Source organism: Salmo trutta, chromosome 30 (genome assembly GCF_901001165.1).
Source record: "Salmo trutta chromosome 30, fSalTru1.1, whole genome shotgun sequence".
Taxonomy (NCBI): domain Eukaryota; kingdom Metazoa; phylum Chordata; class Actinopteri; order Salmoniformes; family Salmonidae; genus Salmo; species Salmo trutta.
In genome coordinates, this window is record NC_042986.1 from 27,038,592 (window position 1) to 27,052,304 (window position 13,713).

Consider the following 13,713-nt stretch of genomic DNA (forward strand, 5'->3'; position numbering starts at 1 on the left):
GGCTGCGTGGTCCCATGGTTTATACTTGCGTACTATTGTTTGTACAGATGAATGTGGTACCTTCAGACGTTTGGAAATTGCTGCCAAGGATGAACCAGACTTGTGGAGGTCTACAATTTGTTTTCTGAGGTCTTGGCTGATTTCTTTAGAGTTTCCCATGATGTCAAGCAAAGAGGCACTGAGTTTGAAGGTAGGCCTTGAAATACTTCCACAGGTACACCTCCAATCGACTCAACTGTTGTCAATTAACTCAATTTGCCTATAAGAATCTTCTAAAGCCATAACATAATTTTCTGGAATTTTCCAAGTTGTTTGAAGGCACAGTCAACTTAGTGTATGTAAACTTCTGACCCACTGGAATTGTGATACAGTGAATTGTAAGTGAAATAATCTGTAAACAATTGTTGGAAAAATGCCATGTGTCATGCACAAAGTAGATGTCCTAACCGACTTGCAAAAACTATAGTTTATCAAGAAATTTGTGGAGTGGTTGAAAAATGACTTTTAATGACTCCAACCTAAGTGTATGTAATCTTCCGACTTCAACTGTAGGTAGGGGGGAAGTATTGTCTAAAGTTGTGTTGGTCTCATGGAAGTATTGACTGGTCCAGTTCTAGGGAGGTGTTGCAGACTTTACTTTCCATAGAGGACAATGCTATGATATCATCAAACAAATCCTGTTTGTGTGTTTAGGCACTGTGATATACAGACACTAGCTGCTAATAATTGTGCACCCAGCTTCTTGTGGCCACTAGTCAAAGGTAATGCCTCCACCCGTTTCCTTCTGTGAGTACCATTTTTCTATACCATTTTTCCTATTGTCATGTTGTCAGGAAAACGTTTTTAACCAATAATATGTAACACCATATAACCACCAGATGGAGACAGTGATCATTGGTGCTTATGAAACACTAACTACAAAGTCAGATTTCACAGTCACAAAGTCAAAATTGGCACCCAAACAAAAAATGTTTGCTTTTTGGTCATCATTTAAGGTTAGGGTTAGGTATACGGTTGGCAGTGTGGTTAGGGTTAGGTATACGGTTGGCAGTGTGGTTAGGGTTAGGTATACGGTTGGCAGTGTGGTTAGGGTTAGGTATACGGTTGGCAGTGTGGTTAGGGTTAGGTATACGGTTGGCAGTGTGGTTAGGGTTAGGTTTACGGTTGGCAGCGTGGTTAGGGTTAGGTATACGGTTGGCAGCGTGGTTAGGGTTAGGTATACGGTTGGCAGCGTGGTTAGGTATACGGTTGGCAGTGTGGTTAGGGTTAGGTATACGGTTGGCAGCGTGGTTAGGGTTAGGTATACGGTTGGCAGCGTGGTTAGGGTTAGGTATACGGTTGGCAGCGTGGTTAGGGTTAGGTATACGGTTGGCAGCGTGGTTAGGGTTAGGTATACGGTTGGCAGCGTGGTTAGGGTTAGGTATACGGTTGGCAGCGTGGTTAGGGTTAGGTATACGGTTGGCAGCGTGGTTAGGGTTAGGTATACGGTTGGCAGCGTGGTTAGGGTTAGGTATACGGTTGGCAGCGTGGTTAGGGTTAGGTATACGGTTGGCAGCGTGGTTAGGTATATGGTTGGCAGCGTGGTTAGGGTTAGGTATACGGTTGGCAGCGTGGTTAGGGTTAGGTATACGGTTGGCAGCGTGGTTAGGGTTAGGTTTAAAATAAAATGTTAAGAAGATAAACCCCGCCCATTTCAATTTATGTGGCTATAGCAGCTATCGACGAGCCTTTGGCAGGCGTGGCTCCTTGCGTGTAAAACAGCGCCGGCGTCATCGGACAGAGTGTTGTTGAAATCCAGGCAGAGTGTGTGACCGAGACCAGAGAAACTTCAATTGGTAAACAAACGATATTTTAAAACCAATAACTGCACGGAATGTGCACCGTTTAAGTAAGTAGGTAGGTAGGTAGGTAGCTAGCTAGCCAGCTTGCTTGCTTATGCCAGTTAGTGGCTTCGCTGGACTGTTGTTGCATGCGCATCCTCCATCAGTTATCCACAACTAACGTTAGCTGGTTAGCTAGCCACAGACAGTCTGGATAATAATCAGACAAGTTTGACCTTGATCTCTTTTCGCTGCTAATCAGAGAGAAAGTAGAGACGTTATCACGCTGTGGACGCTGCCAAATAGAAGGGTATTAGACGTAAAGCATGGCTCCGGTTTGTGTGTAAATGCTCTATCTGCTCTGAGTATGGTAACGATTGGTTCTAGCTACCTTCTAGTGTTCGATCAGAAAGTTGTCCAACCACACAATTGCATTGCTTTTTGAAGGAAGCCTGCAAATTGTTGCACACTTGTTGAAAGTAAGTAAGTAAGCTATAGTTTTGTCAATCAAATCATATCAATGTTGAAGCTCATAGATATTATTTTATCTTATTCATTTTCACTGAGTTTGTTTTGATCATTGGTAAATGTTGATTCATGTAGGTATGTCTAAGAGACCTCTATCAAATTTAGATAGGGTAACCAATCCAAAGTGATCATGCCATATAGCACCCAGCTAATTGGCTTATGACCTTTACAGTGACTGCTCATAGCAGTGAGTAGGTCTATAGTATAGCTATGATTCCTGGAAGAAAAAAAGAGGGTAGAGGTACCTCACCTGACTTGTTGCTAGATAGTCAGACCATAGTTATTTAACAAAGACTGGCAATGGCTGTGGCTGTGCATACAGTGTCAGTGGGTCTTTGCATTACATGAGCTGTGATGCAACATGGACCCAGCCCCTGGTTTGATAAAGAGGGATAATATAGATGGGATGGTAGTCCTAGGTTATATTACAATGGTTCACTTGAACAGACAGATGGTTGTGCTGTCTTTTGTTTGGTAAGTATCCTCTCAGCTGTTGTAGTCTTATGTGTTGGTGTCCATGGTTTCAGGCAGGCTCTTGAGTGGCCCTCCTGTTTTTCCTCTTGTCAATGGCAGCTGACTACAAGCTGAATGAAAGTGATGCCTCGGGCTATGAGCATTTTACATCTACTCTTCTCTCTATGTTGGTTAGTTTAGTATCTGTTCAGTCATGTTTAGAAAGTTATTTTCCTTCTGTTTGGTCAAAGTGGAATGGGATGTTTTCAGGTAAGGAATGTTTGTTTGTTTTTAATGGCTGAGACTATTTGGACTTTTATGAATTTCAACATCTTGGCATTGATCTTTATGCTCATGATAGGCTATATTTTGGTTGTTCATATTCATAATACAATATAGCCTTGTCTTGTCTAAATGTCTGGTTTCTTTAGATCTCTTGAGGACTGATTGTTTTAGGACAAAGTTTTTGTTTCATTAGAATATTCATTTTATTTTCCTGCTCTTCATTTTCATGTTTTGTTTTGAAGTAGGCGTGCAACTAGAGATGAAAGCCTGGTGATTCTAATTTGACCTCATGTGGGGCGGCAGGTAGCCTAGGGGTTAGAACGTTGGACTAGTAACGGAAAGATTGTAAGATCGAATCCCCAAGCTGAGAAGGTAAAAATCTGTTGTTCTGCCCCTGAACAAGGCAGTTAACCCACTGTTCCTAGGCCGTCATTGAAAATAAGAATTTGTTCTTAACTGACCTGTCTAATTAAATAAAGGTATAAAAAAAATAGTAGCCTACACAGACAGAGCTTAGTGTGGTAGCCCTCTCTGACGACCCCCCCCCCCCCAACTTATATAAATAGATCTCCGCTGATCATGTTTCACCGCCTCACCAAATGCACCAAGCTCTACCATCCATCCGATCCGCTGTCAATCTGGGACCAGAAAGGAAATCTTATTTGATTCCAGTGATAGGCTAGACCAACATGTCTCTTCGTTTCCCCTTCCCAGATTCAGAGGGTCTAAGATGGACACTGTTATCCGCCGATGCCCCTTCCTGACTATGGTGCCCCGGGCGTTCCTGCAGCTGGCAGGGAAGTCATCCCTGGTTGGCTATGCCCTGAAGTGCCCTGTGATGATGGACCTGGCCTCACGCCCTCTGGCCAGAGCCCTCTCCTCTTCAGTCTCAGTGTCCACACCAACAAACGATGGTGAGCACATTAGTTCCCCATAGTCACTTATTTTATTGCATAGAGGAGCAATGTTGTGCTATTTTACTAATCTAGCTTGAGGCTTGCTTATGGTAGGGCTCAATGCTTTGTAAACAAATTGTTCTTAATCAAAAAATGACTGTGCAAATGTCACTGGTAACTCACCCATACAAATAGTCATAAATGTAACCTATTTGGGCTCAACACCATTTCTTTTATTTTCATATTTTCCTCAGTGCCCAAATAGGCCAAAATAATTTAATAAAAGACTGATTAATGTATTTAAGTTAATCAAATATAGATCCTCCTCTTGTTGTCGCTGTAGAGTCAGAGAAGGGGGTCCAGCTGCCCCCGGGCCACCCCATGCCCCCTGTTGGCCAGCCTGTGGGCTCTAAATGCCCCTTCCTGGCGGCTGAGATGGTGCAGAAGAACACCAGCGTGGTGAGGGAAGCCTGCATCGAGCTGTCAGAGGACGTACAGGACAGGAGCAAAGTCCACACAGGTAAACGTGACCTATCTTTGCCCTTCTCCACTCAGTTGTGTAAGCAGAGGTCAGTTATGTGTCTGTTTATAAAGCTTGTTATGGATAGTCACCTTTCAAGGAATTTGTCATAGTGAAAATGTGTCATAGGAGTCTAGTTAATCACTCTTTAACAGTGTTTATCCCCTTTTATTGATACAGAGAAGTCCCAAGTGGATCCCACTGTGGTGGACCTGATCAACGCTGACAGGGCTGACCTAGGCACCCTGAAGAACATGCTGAAACAGCGCCCCCCCAAGGTTTCTCACTTACTGCAAGACAACCTGCCCAAAGGTAAGCACCTGTTCACATGTATCCTCTTACACTTGGGGCAAATGTTTCTTCTAAGCTGTGTGCGCAGAGATGCACGAGATTCTACTTCCCTCAACTTTCTAGCATTTTCCCTGTTACTTAACACTGTCAACGTTTCCCTTTACTGTGGGAATTGTGATCGAATCAACACAATATTAGCCACTTTCAATGCAACATACTGAAAGAAAACAAACTATACAAGACGTAGTATGCAAAACTAACTGTGCAAGATATTTTGTTGTAGGCAGAATGCAGCGGAGACTATGATTCTATTGCATTGACAGGCACTACTCAGGCCCATACTCTACACAAACCGCTGCGCCATAACCAATCAGAGCTGCAGTAGGCCTATATGCAAACAGACCATTGTCAACAAATGTTGGCCATTCACTTTGAACTGGACTGTTTTACAGCATGAGCGGTTGCACTTGTTTTGAGATCAAACCGAGAGCTGCATGTACTGTAGCCACAAGTGCACATTTGTTCATATTCTTTGCTAGTTAGTGAGTTATTAGCCCAGTTAAAGCTAATTTGTAGTCAGCAATGTGGGAGTTATTTCTTCCTACAACAGCACAAAATGTGTACATTTCTAGCTGTGTTTGAGAAGCGAGTCACGTAAAAATGTGTAAAGACCTTTATGTCTTAAAGGGGAAGTGTTGTATTTTGAGACAGATTTGAATAAGCTAAGTAGCCAATAGGCAGAGGGTGGCATAATTTGTCGGATTCTTTGTAATAATGGTATGGGAATAATAATTCATTTTATTTTGTAAAGTCGTGAATCAAACAACACAACAAAATGTTCAGTCACCTCCTTGTCTCAAGGACAAGTGGACAAATAGGTTAATGTCAAGCCCTGCATCTTTAAACACCACACATTGGCTGCTACTGTAGGCTGAATGATAGAACTCCTATTTTCATGTTCAAATGTTATGTGATACATTTTGTCCATAGTTTTTTATGGTAGGCCACTCTGGTAATCCTACATTATGATAAAATAGCCACAGTAGCCTACTTGGTCACTGTTAAAACTGTAACTTAAAGCTGGCACACTCTCCAGTGTTCACAGTAAACATGCGCCGGAAGTTGCACAGAATTTTCACAACATTCAAGTTTGCACTCAGCAGATTAGAGGGAACATTTCTTGGGGCTACATATTATATTTTTGTATAACGATTGTTTGGGTACCCCTGATTTTAGAGAGAGGCTACATCCAAACTACAGTCACAAAACCTTACACGTCGTATTTATTTTGCAGCATCTGCCAACTTCCACTACGACAAGTTCTTTGAGAAGAAGATCGATGCCAGGAAGAAAGATCACAGCTACCGGGTGTTTAAGACAGTGAACCGACGCGCAACGTCCTTTCCCATGGCAGACGACTACTCTGAGTCGCTCCTCATCAAGAGAGACGTTTCCGTGTGGTGCAGCAACGACTACCTGGGCATGAGCCGACACCCCCGCGTCAACCAAGCCATCATGTGTGTGGGGCATTCAGGTCACAGGAAATGTAGATGGTTGATTAAGGAGGATTATGGTTTAAGATGGAGGTTGACTAGATGGGCAGAGATCCTAGCTTTAAGCATGTAGTTATAACATTATCTTAGAAATGTGGAGTTCCACTCGTAGTTTTCCAAAGAAGACAATTTCCTATCAAAGGCCTCTTCTCTTTCTTTAGGGATACATTACAGAAGCACGGGGCAGGAGCTGGAGGAACACGGAACATCTCAGGGACCAGTAAGTTCCATGTGGACCTGGAGTACGATCTGGCCGACCTGCATGGCAAAGATGCTGCGCTGCTCTTCACTTCCTGCTTCGTGGCCAATGACTCCACGCTATTCACTCTGGCTAAGATGCTTCCAGGTACTGATACGGATTCTGAAACGACTGACTCAAACCTAGTAGTTTTTCATACACTTCTTCATTCCATGTTCTATAGTAGCTAAAAAATGACTGGTTCTCCACTGTACATTATATTACATGCTAATGGACAAAATGATCTCTAAATGATCTGTATAAAATAAAAATATATTTTCTTGCTCCCAGGTTGTGAGATCTACTCCGATGCAGGGAACCATGCATCGATGATCCAGGGTATAAGGAACAGCGGGGCCAAGAAGTTCATCTTCCGTCACAACGACGTCAACCATTTACGAGAGCTGCTGCAGAAGTCTGACCCTGCCACCCCCAAGATTGTGGCCTTTGAGACCGTGCACTCCATGGATGGTGGGTTTATGTTTTGTTGCAGTTTTTTAAAAATTATTATTATTTTTAAATTTAAACAAATCATAGAGACAGAATTAGAACCAAAAATACATAAAGAAAGCACTTTTCCTGATGTGTACTGGATATACAAAACTTGCCTGTTATCCAATCTGATTGTGGGAATCTAAAGGAGGTTGTATTGTGGTTGTTTTCTAGGCGCTGTGTGTCCTCTGGATGAGATGTGTGACGTGTCCCATGAGTTTGGGGCCATTACGTTTGTGGACGAGGTACATGCTGTTGGCTTGTATGGGGCCAGGGGAGGCGGCATCGGCGACAGGGACGGCGTCATGCACAAGATGGACATAATCTCAGGAACTCTCGGTAAGATGACTTGGGGCTTGCTTATAATGATAAGATGTCATTGCTATAGCACCTTTTGTAGGTATTTGTCTTACACTCCCCCCACCCCCTTCAAATTAATATTGTTGTGATCAAATATTTAACTCACCCAGACCATCAGATCAATTTAAAAACATCTTTACCTGGTTTATGCCTTACCTCGTATATTCATTCCCCCATCCAGGTAAGGCATTTGGCTGTGTGGGCGGCTACATCGCCGGTACCAACGCCCTGGTGGACACGGTGCGCTCCTACGCAGCAGGCTTCATCTTCACTACCTCCCTGCCACCCATGCTGCTGGCCGGGGCCCGGGAGTCCATCCACACCCTGAAGGGGGAGGAGGGCCGTGTGCTGCGCAGGAAACACCAGAGGAATGTCAAGCTGCTTCGCCAGATGCTGATGGACTCGGGCCTGCCCGTTGTCTACTGCCCCAGCCACATCATCCCTGTCCGTGTAAGACAGGCCTGTTTAATCAAGTTTTAAACCATGGAAACAAGAGAAGGGACATTCTATCAACAGTGGCTGTTATATTTCTGCTTAAAGAAAACGTTTTCTAATTTATCACCTGAGGATTCATCTTTGACCCCTTGTTGCAGGTGGCGGACGCAGCCAAGAACACAGAGGTGTGTGACATCATGATGTCTCGCTACTACATCTATGTGCAGGCCATCAACTACCCCACTGTGGCTCGGGGAGAGGAGGTCCTCCGCATCGCCCCCACCCCACACCACACTCCCCAGATGATGCAGTACTTTGTCGGTAAGCAATAAGTCTTTGTGGTTTTTAGCATGTAATAGTTTTGGATTTGGATGATTTTAACTTACTCAATGTTGCTAAAATGGCCTCCATTTGGTGGGATAAATCTGTCGATGCTGACTGCATTCAGAACTCAAGTCAGTATCTGGTATAGTGTTTACTTGTATATATTTTTTTTTTAAATAAAGTTTAACTAAAATGTGATCCAGTACATGTGAATGTGTTCCTGGCCACAGAACGTCTGGTGAAGGCCTGGAAGAAGGTGGGTCTGGAGCTAAAACCTCACTCGTCAGGGGAGTGTAACTTCTGCCAGCAGCCTCTCCACTTTGAGCTGATGACCGAGAGAGAGAGGTCTTTCTTCACCGGGATGAGTCACGTGATATCAGCCAGAGCCTAAAAGTTAATTATATACCCCTTCCCCATATCAAATCTCTATATTTATTCTCTATATTTATTCTCTTATCAATGTACAACTCCATCACCATGTATGAAATATTCTTAATTACAAATAAATGTTTGGGGAAAGTTATACTTTTGCTATTGTATTTCTTGAGCAACTGTTCTGTTACTACAATTTATTTTGAAAAGATACGGTCAGGGTTGACAGGGAAAATTATCTTATCATTTTGGCAACGTGGAAATGATGTAACATTGTCTCTCAACCAAATGTCAGCCTTGACAAACATTAAATATGCACTTTGCTCTACCACACCTCACCAGAGTGATTCAGCAAATTTGAAACCACTGTCAGAACACACTTTTGATAACTATTTTCTCTACGCATTTTAGTCTGAAATGGATGACATCCAATGTTTTTCAGAATTTGCAACTGATTTGTCTGTCAGTAATTTTAGTCCTGGTTGATGTTAACCATGGGGTGTTCCTATTCCCCCAATAATTCCATTGAGCCATTACTCCAATTTTAGTACAATTGCCCTCTTAACTGTGTTTTAACATGCTGACAAATGTGGCATTGTGCCCCCTCGTACACTTATTCTGCTTTGTGCCTTCAATATTTGCTCATTTAGCATAAGCTAAAGGCTCCCAGATGGAGCAGAACAAGCCACCTCTTGGATTTACTATACTCTGTTTTAACAGTTTTCATTCTAACTAATCTAGGTTTAGAGGGCTTCAAATGGAGAGTCAACCCTCCAGAACATTACACGTCATTCATTGTTTAATGTGTGTGCACATGTTTTCTTTCAAAACCCCATAGGGTCTTTTTCAAACGCTAAACATGTGACATTATGAAATAGTGAAGCTTAAGGGGCAACATGCAATTTTGATTTGTGCAAAAGTACTAAAGGAACATCATATTCATAAGGCCACTTGGTCATGAATCCCTTTTATTACTTGAGTCCTATTTGACATGCTATCAAAGTTTGAATACCCTTGTGAAAGTAGTAGCATATTACTATTGCCTTGTAGGTCAGTCATTGAGGTGTATAACTAACTGATCAGTACCTTCAACATGCCTTTCTTCTTTCCACCAGAGGGAGGAGCAGTGCATCTTATTTCCTAGAGTTGTGTTGTCTCTCATACTACAAGCATTCCTCGTCTACTGTGTGTGCAGCAACTGCAATGTGCCACTAGATGGGGATAATACAACAGGATAGTATGACTTTTTTTCTTAGCTTCAAAACCAAGGACGATATAAGTTATGTCAATGTTTTGAAGGCATACCATAACATATAGATGGTTTTCTTATCAATAGTTCCAAATTGATAATGTCAACATTTCAGGATATAAATGTTAAAGAAATGTCTGTCATCAGGTGACCACATTTTCTAGTTTAGGGTGGAAGCCGTTTAACAGCGTGATGGTTAACGGGTAGGCACCATGACCCAAATGCCTTCATCATTTCCAATATGTTACATTAACGAGGAGAAAAAACACTTCTCTATTATTTACGAGGGTTAGCTACACACTTAACATCTGCACATGAAAAGAGTTTGTGCATGAATGGGGTGCGTGAGGTGGTTCAAAGCAGCTCTCTCAAACATGGACAGTCAGTATCCAGGCAAATCAAAGATATATCCTGCTGTTCCTAAGAAAGCGAGAGACCGAAGGAGAGTATTCTCATGAGCTCACGTTCTGAGAGTATTATGTAGTTGGAATGCTTCTCTGAGTGCACTAGTCAGGTGACCAGCACCACTCATGTAAAGCCAGGCCTAATTGATCATAGTGAGAGTCATTTTACTGCAGCATTGAGAGACTGTTTATACCCTCTTTTTAAGTCATTTTGAGTTCAGATCTGTTTGTATAATATATTATTGTTTCTTGTATGTAGTTGGATGCAAGAGAGCAGTCATCTGGCAACAGTACACACAGCATTATTCAGAGTGCATTTAATTAGCACTTGCACTTGACTCCCGATGGCTACGTTATTTAGGAAAAATGTACTTTCTATGCCTGTGATATGTGGTTGTCCCACCTAGCCATCTTAAGATGAATGCACTAACTATAAATCGCTCTGGATAAGAGTGTCTTCTAAATGACAAATGTAAATGTCATTATGATATGCATTTAAAATGAAAACGTATGCATGTGGCTGCTAATGTTGTGTGGTGGAACAATTCTTTTAAATGGGGTTACTTTGAAATATGCATGTATGGCATTTCCCTAGTAATTACCATGTTTTTTTATGATATGGGCTCAAAAGCTGCTGAATCAAAGCTGCTGAATCAAGTAAATGTCTCAATCCCAAAAAGCAAACCCAATCCCAGGCTCTAATTTCGTCCTCCAGAATGTCATTCGCAGAGTAAACATTCTACCTTAGTGCACTTGGCAGAGCCTTCTGTACACTACGTTCTGTATTGTATTTGACCTCATTTTCTTACACTCACATCATTCATCATAGTGTAAATGCACACCCTGCAGTTCCTTATCGGGAATATCAGCAGCCCACGGCTCTGCACCGCACTCTCTCCCACTCATGTGCACACGCTCGTTATCTCAAGCACAAATACACACTCATCAGTGGTGGTCCTGGGGATTCTTTCCACTGCAATCATCGTCTTTGTAATCCTCTATGTGATTATAACAAAACACATCCTGTGCTTCCTTTTCAGAAAGAAAGAGAGCCAGAGATGTCTTCTGGCAGGACAAACATGTAGGCCAGGCCAGTGTTTCTGAAAAGGTTAGAGGCTAAGATAATCAGGGCCTTAGCATTATATGAATGTACAGTGTGGGAAAAAAGTATTTGATCCCCTGCTGATTTTGTATGTTTGCCCACTGACAAAGAAATGATCAGTCTATAATTTAAATGGTAGGTTTATGTGAACAGTGAGAGACAGAATAACAACAAAAAAATCCAGAAAAACATATGTCAAAAATGTTATAAATTGATTTGCATTTTAATGAGGGAAATAATTATTTGACCCCTCTGCAAAACATGACTTAGTACTTGGTGGCAAAACCCTTGTTGGCAATCACAGAGGTCAGACGTTTCTTGTAGTTGGCCACCAGGTTTGCACACATCTCAGGAGGGATTTTGTCCCACTCCTCTTTGCAGATCTTCTCCAAGTCATTAAGGTTTCGAGGCTGACGTTTGGCAACTCGAACCTTCAGCTCCCTCTGCAGATTTTCTATGGGATTAAGGTCTGGAGACTGGCTAGGCCACTCCAGGACCTTAATGTGCTTCTTCTTGAGCCACTCCTTTGTTGCCTTGGCCGTGTGTTTTGGGTCATTGTCATGCTGGAATACCCATCCACGACCCATTTTCAATGCCCTGGCTGAGGGAAGGAGGTTCTCACCCAAGATTTGACGGTACATGGCCCCGTCCATCGTCCCTTTGATGCAGTGAAGTTGTCCTGTCCCCTTAGCAGAAAAACACCCCCAAAACATAATGTTTCCACCTCCATGTTTGACAGTGGGGATGGTGTTCTTGGGGTCATAGGCAGCATTCCTCCTCCTCCAAACACAGCGATTTGAGTTGATGCCAAAGAGCTCCATTTTGGTCTCATCTGACCACAACACTTTCACCCAGTTGTCCTCTGAATCATTCAGATGTTCATTGGCAAACTTCAGACGGGCATGTATATGTGCTTTCTTGAGCAGGGGGACCTTGCGGGCGCTGCAGGATTTCAGTCCTTCACGGCGTAGTGTGTTACCAATTGTTTTCTTGGTGACTATGGTCCCAGCTGCCTTGAGATCATTGACAAGATCCTCCCGTGTAGTTCTGGGCTGATTCCTCACCGTTCGCATGATCATTGCAACTCCACGAGATGAGATCTTGCATGGAGCCCCAGGCCCGAGGGAGATTGACAGTTCTTTTGTGTTTCTTCCATTTGCGAATAATCGCACTAACTGTTGTCACCTTCTCACCAAGTTGCTTGGCGATGGTCTTGTAGCCCATTCCAGCCTTGTGTACGACTACAATCTTGTCCCTGACATCCTTGGAGAGCTCTTTGGTCTTGGCCATGGTGGAGAGTTTGGAATCTGATTGATTGCTTCTGTGGACAGGTGTATTTTATACAGGTAACAAGCTGAGATTAGGAGCACTCCCTTTAAGAGTGTGCTCCTAATCTCAGCTCGTTACCTGTATAAAAGACACCTGGGAGCCAAATATTTCTGATTGAGAGAGGGTCAAATATTTATTTCCCTCATTAAAATGCAAATCAAGTTATAACATTTTTGACATGTGTTTTTCTGGATTTTTTTGTTGTTATTCTGTCTCTCACTGTTCAAATAAACCTACCATTAAAATTATAGACCGATCATTTCTTTGTCAGTGGGCAAACGTACAAAATCAGCAGGGGATCAAATACTTTTTTCCCTCACTGTAACATTCACTCCACTATGGCTCTGTTCACAGATGATGAATCCCATAATGACGGGGTAAAATCAGAGGGTAGGGGACTGGGTGGGTATAGGCTATGTTCGAGGGAGAGCGAGAGGAAGGAACATCCGCAGACAGCATACTGCACACATATAATTGGGTGGAATTCTATTAAAAATGATCAAAGGAAAGTCGCCAATTTAGGGGATTTTTTCCCCCACCAACAACCTCTTTTGAGAACACGCATGGGTCACACTTTATTTGGATATTCCCATATAGATGATCTACAGATGGTTATACTATCAACAAACTATATGTTGATAAGCAACTGCTTACTAAGTTAGGTTTAGAATAAGCATAGGGGTTATGGTTAGGATCAGGGCTAAGCTTAGGGGGTTTAGGCTAAGTGGATAGTTAGTTGAAATGTTGTTGACAGTTATAGAACATTTACAGAACATCTACAAAACATGTACTTGGGACTATCCAAATAGTGTTACCCCAGCATGCCATGCTATGAGACTGGAGAGGATGAGGTTCAATGGTGTTACAGGATGATATCATCTCAAATATTGTGTTTTGGCCAGCATCCACATAAAAAGGTCAATAGGCTAACCTGTGGTCCTCCGTGTTTATTATCATATGCAAATATTTACATTGATATGACCACACATGGCCAAGAATAAAAACTATCACTGCATACAAATAAGAAATGAGCAGGTAGTGGGCTGCAATTAATTATGTTGC

The 13,713-nt window shown here is 42.5% G+C and overlaps 1 protein-coding gene across 3 annotated transcripts; it reads left to right on the forward strand.

The window, feature by feature from the left end:
- Positions 1-1,742: 1,742 nt before the first annotated feature.
- Positions 1,743-8,718, forward strand: LOC115168389 (5-aminolevulinate synthase, nonspecific, mitochondrial). 3 transcript variants are annotated; one of them, XM_029723609.1, is made up of 11 exons: positions 1,743-1,835; positions 3,801-4,000; positions 4,326-4,502; positions 4,683-4,814; positions 6,088-6,310; positions 6,508-6,692; positions 6,876-7,055; positions 7,251-7,415; positions 7,618-7,886; positions 8,030-8,192; positions 8,426-8,718. In XM_029723609.1, the coding sequence occupies exons 2-11, from the start codon at positions 3,817-3,819 to the stop codon at positions 8,584-8,586; spliced, it is 1,839 nt and encodes a 612-aa protein (XP_029579469.1). In that variant the 5' UTR covers positions 1,743-1,835; positions 3,801-3,816; the 3' UTR covers positions 8,587-8,718. The 3 variants fall into 3 exon arrangements, with proteins under 3 accessions (XP_029579469.1, XP_029579470.1, XP_029579468.1); XM_029723610.1 differs by lacking the exon at positions 1,743-1,835 and adding an exon at positions 1,977-2,299; XM_029723608.1 differs by lacking the exon at positions 1,743-1,835 and adding an exon at positions 2,948-3,071.
- The last annotated feature ends 4,995 nt before the right edge of the window (positions 8,719-13,713 follow it).

Coding starts and splice junctions, on each gene's coding strand:
- LOC115168389 (XM_029723608.1), top strand. CDS start 3,016: ATGTTTAGAAAGTTATTTTCCTTCTGTTTGGTCAAAGTGGAATGGGAT. Junction 6,693..6,875: donor TCTGGCTAAGATGCTTCCAG/GTACTGATACGG, acceptor TCTTGCTCCCAG/GTTGTGAGATCTACTCCGAT. Junction 8,193..8,425: donor GATGATGCAGTACTTTGTCG/GTAAGCAATAAG, acceptor TCCTGGCCACAG/AACGTCTGGTGAAGGCCTGG.